Below are 8,328 nucleotides of genomic sequence, written 5' to 3'. Positions count from 1 at the left end.
ACATTTTAATGTTGGCAACATCTCTACTGTATACAGTACTTTGTCTGCTTGGCCTTCAATACAAATGATGATACAATAGGCCATTGCAGCCATGTTTTATGACAGTTGGTAAAGATGAGTATCCATCTATCCTCTTAACCAAAATAATATTGTTTCCCAGAACAGTAGTAGCACAGGACAATGCTGCTATTGTTGAGGGGCTTCAGAAGGGTCTGTTTCTGGAGCGTGTGTTGATCAGTCCAAGAACAGAGAAGGCACTTGCTGCAGCCGTCACCAAACTGATGGCCCTTGTGGCCTGTGGACACAAGAGAAAAACACAATTGTAACTGTTGAATACAATAACATCTAATGTAGTATCATTAAATTATAAGTGTATGGTGGTGGAAAGAGAGACAACATAGTGGCTTATACCACGATATATAAATTGCAAGTAGTGATGAGGGATAGAATGGCATTTTATACATTAGAAAAAAGGAGAGAGTAATGCCAAATGTCCAAATTGCCACCTAGGCACTTATGCATGTAAATCTGAGAGGATTATATAAGTATATGAAATATCGTGGAAACTCTACCTGCCCTTTAAGAAGGTATAATACCGGTAAGTTATTGTCAAATCATTATTGTACACTAAAACCTATGGGTAGTGGCTGGGTATCGATTTGGGATTGGGCATCAGCGAAGAAATTGAGAGAGAGAATAAAGAGCATACACAGGAAGACAGGAAGAGTACGAGAAAGAGAGAAAGAAGGATTGAGAGACCTGCTCAGATACCCCCTCCCCGTAGCGCAGCAAGGTGACAAAGTGCTCGCAGTTACTGCCCAACAGGTCATAAGACACCTCCTGGCCAATGAGGACTTGAGATCGCTGAATTATGTCATCGACGGGCAATGGAGTGTGGTTGTCGTCGTATTTGTTGTTGACCCGGTACGAGTCATCTCCAACCACTTCCTTTAGAAGCTGCATTCGGACCACTGCCTTCCGACTGAAAACAGACTTCACACTGGAGATGGCCACTGCCTGACTCTCATCTACAGGAGGGAGACAATATTAAAGGAATGGATAAATGTGGATTTGATTGAATCCCACCCTTTCACAATGCTGAAAAAATTCACAAAGGGGTGTTGACATGTTATAAGTGTTTGTTTTATTCAAATGTTTTGAGCAAATTAGGTCATTTGAAGCATTCACATTCTGCAAGATCAAGTACGATACATACAACACCCATACGAAACACATATGACACACATACTACACACATACAACATATCCTAACTCAAGCTAGGATTTGGCCTCATGTCCACACTGCTTTCACTGACCAACAGGTGTCAAGTTGATGATATAACCATCTCCCAGGTACAGAGCCCAGTGCTGATAGGCCGGTCTGAAGATCTCAATGAGGTCACCAGGCTGGGGGGTTCCAGGGGGGTCAAGAAGATTGGGGTCATTAGAGGCCATCTATAGGGAAAGGAAGTGATGTCAGAAGATTTACACACATGATCAACAATATAGGATATTGCCTCCATTTACAGTCGTGGTCAAAAGTTTTGAGAATGACACAAGTATTGGTCTTCACAAAGTTTGCTGCTTCAGTGTTTTTAGATATTTTTCTCAGATGTTACTATGGTATACTGAAGTATAATTACAAGCATTCCATAAGTGTCAAAGGCTTTTATTGACAATTACATGAAGTTTATGCAAAGAGTCAATATTTGCAGTGTTGACCCTTCTTTTTCAAGACCTCTGCAATCCCGCAGTGGCGTGCTGTCAATTAACTTCTGGGCCACATCCTGACTGATGGCAGCCCATTCTTGCATAATCAATGCTTGAAGTCTGTCAGAATTTGTGGGGTTTTGTTTGTCCACCCGCCTCTTGAGGATTGACCACAAGTTCTCAATGGGATTAAGGTCTGGGGAGTTTCCTGGCCATGGACCCAAAATATCAATGTTTTGTTCCCCGAGCCACTTAGTTATCACTTTTGCCTTATGGCAAGGTGCTCCATCATGCTGGAAAAGGCATTGTTCGTCACCAAACTGTTCTTGGATGGTTGGGAGAAGTTGCTCTCGGAGGATGTGTTGGTACCATTCTTTATTCATGGCTGTGTTCTTAGGCAAAATTGTGAGTGAGCCCACTCCCTTGGCTGAGAAGCAACCCCACACATAAATGGTCTCAGGATGCTTTACTGTTGTCATTTACATTTACATCATTTAGCAGACGCTCTTATCCAGAGCGACTTACAAATTGGTGCATTCAACTTATGATAGCCAGTGGGACAACCACTTTTATTTTTTCCATTTTTTATGGGGGGGGGGGGGGGGGGTAGAAGGATTACTTTTATACTATTCCAGGAATTCCTTAAAGAGGTAGGGTTTCAAGTGTCTCCGGAAGGTGGTCAGTGGGGGAGCTTGTTCCACCATTGGGGTGCCAGAGCAGCGAATAGCTTTGACTGGGCTGAGCGGGATCAGTGCTTCCGTAGAGGTAGGGGGGCTAGCAGGCCAGAGGTGGATGAACGTAGTGCCCTCGTTTGGGTGTAGGGTCTGATCAGAGCCTGAAGATAAGGAGGTGCCGTTACCCTCACAGCTCCGTAGGCAAGCACCATGGTCTCGTAGTAGATGCGAGCCTCAACTGGAAGCCAGTGGAGTGTGCGGAGGAGCGGGGTGACATGAGAGAACTTGGGAAGGTTGAACACCAGACGGGCTGCAGCGTTCTGGATAAGTTGTAGGGGTTTAATGGCACAGGCAGGGAGCCCAGCCAACAGCGAGTTGCAGTAATCCAGACGGGAGATGACAAGTGCCTGGATTAGGACCTGTGCCGCTTTCTGTGTGAGGTAGGGTCGTACTCTGCGAATGTTGTAGAGCATGAACCTGCAGGATCGGGTCACCGCTTTGATGTTAGCGGAGAACGATAGGGTGTTGTCCAGGGTCACACCAAGGTTCTTTGCACTCTGGGAGGAGGACACAATGGAGTTGTCAACCGTGATGGCTAGATCATGGAGCGGACAGTCCTTCCCCGGGAGGAAGAGCAGCTCCGTCTTGCCGAGGTTCAGCTTGAGGTGGTGATCCAACATCCACAATGATATGTCTGCCAGACATGCAGAGATGCGATTCGCTAGCTGGTTATCAGAAGGGGGAAAGGAGAAAATTAATTGTGTGTCGTCTGCGTAGCAATGAAAGGAGAGACCATATGAGGATATGACAGAGCCAAGTGACTTGGTGTATAGAGAGAATAGGAGAGGGCCTAGAACTGAGCCCTGGGGGACACCAGTGGTGAGAGCACGTGGTGCGGAGACAGATTCTCGCCTCGCCACCTGGTAGGAGCGACCTGTCAGGTAGGACGCAATCCAAGAGTGAGCAGCGCCGGAGATGCCCAACTCGGAGAGGGTTGGTTCACAGGAGGATCTGATGGTTCACAGTATCAAAGGCAGCAGATAGGTCTAGAAGGATAAGAGCAGAGGAGAGAGAGATAGCTTTAGCAGTGCGGAGAGCCTCCGTGACACAGAGAAGAGCAGTCTCAGTTGAATGACCAGTCTTGAAACCTGACTGGTTTGGATCAAGAAGGTCATTCTGAGAGAGATAGCAGGAGAGTTGGCTAGAGACGGCACGCTCAAGAGTTTTGGAGAGAAAAGAAAGAAGGGATACTGGTCTGTAGTTGTTGAATTCGGAGGGATCGAGTGTAGGTTTTTTGAGGAGGGGTGCAACTCTCGCTCTCTTGAAGACGGAAGGGACATGGCCAGCGGTCAAGGGTGAGTTGATGAGCGAGGTGAGGTAAGGGAGAAGGTCTCCGGAAATGGTCTGGAGAAGAGAGGGGATAGGGTCAAGCGGGCATGTTGTTGGGCGGCTGGCCGTCACAAGTCGCAACATTTCATCTGGAGAGAGAGGGGAGAAAGAAGTCAAAGCATAGGGTAGGGCAGTGTGAGCAGGACCAGCGGTGTCATTTGACTTAATAAATGAGGATCGGATGTCATCAACCTTCTTTTCAAAATGGTGGATGAAGTCATCCACAGAGAGGGAGGAGGGAGGGGGAGGAGGAGGAGGATTCAGCAGGGAAGAGAAGGTGGCAAAGAGCTTCCTAGGGTTAGAGGCAGAAGCTTGACATTTAGAGTGGTAGAAAGTGGCTTTAGCAGCGGAAACAGAGGAAGAGAATGTAGAGAGGAGGGAGTGAAAAGATGACAGGTCCGCAGGAAGTCTAGTTTCCTCCATTTCCGCTCGGCTGCCCGGAGCCCTCTTCTGTGAGCTCGCAATGAGTCGTCAAGCCACGGAGCAGGAGGGGAGGACCGAGCCGGCCGGGAGGATAGGGGACATAGAGTCAAAAGATGCAGAAAGGGAGGAGAGGAGGGTTGAGGAGGCAGAATCAGGAGATCAGAGGGAGAAGGATTTAGCAGAGGGAAGAGATGATAGGATGGAAGAGGAGAGAGTAGCGGGAGAGAGAGAGCGAAGGTTGCGACGGCACATTACCATCTGAGTAGGGGCAGAGTGAGTAGTGTTGGAGGAGAGCGAGAGGTGATGGTAGCGCTCACCTTGTCTTCTCCGGACAAGATTTTTTCCGGATGCCCCAAACAATCGGATAGGGGATTCATCAGAGAAAATGACTTTACCCCAGTCCTCAGCAGTCCAATCCCTGTACCTTTTGCAGAATATCAGTCTGTCCCTGGCGTTTTTCCTGGAGAGAAGTGGCTTCCTCGCTGCCCTTCTTGACACCAGGCCATCCTCCAAAAGTCTTCGCCTCACGGTGCGTGCAGATGTACTCACACCTGCCTGCTGCCATTCCTGAGCAAGCTCTGCACTGGTGGTTCCCCGATCCCGCAGCTGAATCAACTTTAGGAGACGGTCCTGGCGCTTACTGGACTTTCTTTGGCGCCCTGAAGCCTTCTTCACAACAATTGAACCTCTCTCCTTGAAGTTCTTGATGATCTGATAAATGGTTGATTTAGGTGCAATCTTACTAGCAGCAATATCCTTGCTCGTGAAGCCCTTTTTGTGCAAAACAATGATGACGGCACGTGTTTCCTTGCAGGTAACCATGGTTAACAGAGGAAGAACAATGATTTCAAGCACCACCCTCCTTTTAAAGCTTCCAGTCTGTTATTCTAACTCAATCAGCATGACAGAGTGATCTCCAGCCTTGTCCTCGTCAACACTCTCACCTGTGTTAACGAGAGAATCACTGATATTATGTCAGCTGGTCCTTTTGTGGCAGGGCTGAAATGCAGTGGAAATGTTTTTGGGGGGATTAAGTTCATTTTCATTGCAAAGAGGGACTTTGCAATTAATTGCAATTCATCTGATCACTCTTCATAACATTCTGGAGTATATGCAAATTGCCATCATAAAAACTGAGGCAGCAGACTTTGTGAAAATTAATATTTGTGTTATTCTCAAAACTTTTGACCACGACTGTACTTTTATTTAGTATCGAAAACCACTAAAATGGTTTCCAAACCACAACCTCTCTCCACATGTTGTTAGGCCTACTGCTGCTAGGTAGCTCTCTCTCTGCTCTCCCCCTCCCCTCTGTCTGTTCTTAATTGCAGGAGTGAAGTCTGGTGTGCGGGAGTCAGGGTTCCAGTTGCAGCTCATTCACCATAATCACCTCAGCCTTAAAGACCCGGTCAAACTTGCCACTCATCGTCAGATCATAGTCAAGACGACCATGTTAGTCTCGCTGCTGACTCAACCTGCTTGTTTTCGCTCTTTGTGTTTTTGGCCGGTTCTATTTATATTTCTCCTGTGCCACAGATTATTGGAACCTGACTCCTGCCTCCGCTTCACTCCTGCCACCACCATCCTGCTTTCCACTACTGGACCTCACATTTGGACTCACCACGGACACTAGGACGTTACGGTACCACTCCTGCTCAGAACCCTGGATCTGTTACCCTCCCTGTAGACCTGGACTTGCTCTTCCCCTATTTTTGGAAACCTGGACAATTTAACTTTGAAATAAACCTGTTAAACCTTCTCTGGCTCGGTGTAGTTGTCTGCATTTGGGTTCATATTCAGTTTAAATCGTGACACATGTGAAAGGGGCTAAGGTCACTGCTGCTAATTTAACCATCAAACTCTCTCCTATCACTATGGGGTCAATGAAGTTCAATGAAGAGAGTAACCCCTTCCTCACTGAATACAATATTAATGTACTCTTAGGTCACAAAGGCGTACATGTACACTGACAAAAGTGATACCATAAAACACATCAGTGTCTGTGACTACTGCTACTGGTTTAAATGATAGATAAAAACTGTATGCAGTGAGTGCACATTTTTTTATTTATTTCAATGTATCACAAATAGTTCTTATTTCTAGACATTGTGTAGAGAATGGCAGTTGCACACTCTACAGGGAATTAATTTAAACTGAGTCAGTCCTCAAGGGAATTAGTTGGACATTAAATAATAATAACAGGAATTAAAGAAAATTAAATCCTAATGGCAAAATGTTCCCATCCATATATGGTTCCATCTCCCAACCTGCTCCATCTTGGTAAAGCATCTCAGCTACTGTAGAAGGTGAACAGGGTCATAGACATACAGTAGATATAGGCCTATACATATTAATCATGCCAAAGACAATTGTGAGGTGAAAATAAGAAACTTTCGCACACAAAACGTTACTCACAGTAGAGGTTGCACTTTTTCTGTCCATCCCACATCATGCTTCCACAAATTCTGAAAGAAGAAACATGGATGAAACCATGTCACCCCCCATCACCATCTGTTTGAGAGTAGACCCTAGATCATTGTTTCCCAACCCTGGTCCTCGAGTACCCCCAACAGTACACATTTTTATTGTAACCTTGGACAAGCACACCTGATTCAACTTGTAAACTAATCATCAAGCCCTCAATGAGTTGAATGAGGTGTGTTTGTCCAGGGCTACAAAAAAATGTGTACTGTTGGAGGTACCATACCCAAATGGCATTTTAGTAACAACCATTCTCTGAAGAATATGTTCAATCAATAAAAAGGAAAAGAGAGAGACTATAAAATGTACTTGAATTATGACGTTTTTTGTGGTAATATTCTTCGATCAGGGTAGGTGATCTAATTTCACAGAGAGAGAAAGTGCTGGAGAACAGGGTACAATGTAGTGGGTAAGGTCACACACATACACACACAGACAATACACACAAGCTCTTGTGCCACATACAGTCACAATAGCACCTACATAATAGAGAAACTGACAGAAAAATAGTTTGTCACCACTGAAAATAATCTGACTTTGACATTGGAAAAAACATATATAAATGTTTAGGAAGCATTAATAATCAGTGTCAAAGTCATAGTTCAAGAACATAATTGTGACGGCATTGTAAAACTAGAGACAATATAATACATGTAAAGGAAGATAAAATGTCCATTCATTTGTATTCTGCCACAGAGGATATCTCTGAGTACACCTGGCATGTGATGAAATCTATATAATCCTGGGAGAGCTATGTGTGTGTATCCATGTTATCATTAATTCATAAGTCTGAAGCTATGTGGTGCAACATTAAACCATGTTTAGTAATGTTATTTACAAAATGATCAAACATAAATATTTGTGTACTTCAAATTAAATTATACTTGATATAATTTAATGTAGGTCCTATAGCCTAAATGTGTGTTACTTTATTATAACTTAAAATAATACTATTCAACTGCATACAAAGACAAAAAAGTAATACTTACTTGAACACCAACACCTTTTTCTTCCTCACCATTTTAGTGCTCCATGATTTATATCCGCACCTTTTAAAAGTCAGATGAGCAAAATAATTAAATCCAAGTCCTTATTTATTCGGATTGGAGTCCCTCTGATTGCTTGGCGAAAATTGAAGCGGTGCTTGAGGTCCTGCAGGTAGGTAGTGTTTCATGTGCATACATCGTGGTATGGTATCGACTTTGACAGATGATGACAGTCGCCGGGTTACTGCCACAGTTCACTGATGCTAGAAGGCTGTCCCTTCCATAGCAGCACTGACAGCATTTATTCATGGTGTATCAATAAAAAATGCTTTGATATGTAGTAAGATGACTGACCATTCCTGCAACAAATTATCATCACTGGCATGGAAATTATGCACATAAATCAAGTTTGTGGCTGAGCCTTGAATATTTTTTCATGTTATGAATTATAATAAGGTCTGTTTTGAATAGGCTGTAATGTAATTCCAATATACAATTTTCTTGAGTTATACATTCTTCCACCAGAAGATATAGTCTGGACAAAAATCTGGTTTTTAGGTTTTTTGGTCATGTTGCTACAGACACCCAGTCCTTCATTCTTTTTGCATAGTTGCTATGCAAAAGCCCTGGTCGTCCATTCTAAACAAAATGGTTGCTATGCAGGC

General features: G+C 44.2%; 1 protein-coding gene across 1 annotated transcript; it reads right to left on the bottom strand.

Moving 5' to 3' along the window:
• Nucleotides 1-202: 202 nt before the first annotated feature.
• Nucleotides 203-6,638, bottom strand: LOC311130193 (phospholipase A and acyltransferase 1-like; the record flags this gene model as incomplete). Its single annotated transcript, XM_084162890.1, has 4 exons — nucleotides 203-295; nucleotides 760-1,028; nucleotides 1,317-1,455; nucleotides 6,612-6,638. 4 exons carry the CDS (start codon nucleotides 6,636-6,638, stop codon nucleotides 203-205), a joined length of 528 nt encoding a protein of 175 aa, XP_084019016.1.
• Between the last annotated feature and the right edge of the window lie 1,690 nt (nucleotides 6,639-8,328).

Source organism: Coregonus lavaretus (genome assembly GCF_964263955.1).
Source record: "Coregonus lavaretus genome assembly, chromosome: 6".
NCBI lineage: Eukaryota > Metazoa > Chordata > Actinopteri > Salmoniformes > Salmonidae > Coregonus > Coregonus lavaretus.
Note: the sequence above shows the minus strand (reverse complement) of the source record. Positions and strands in the feature narration are given on the sequence as shown.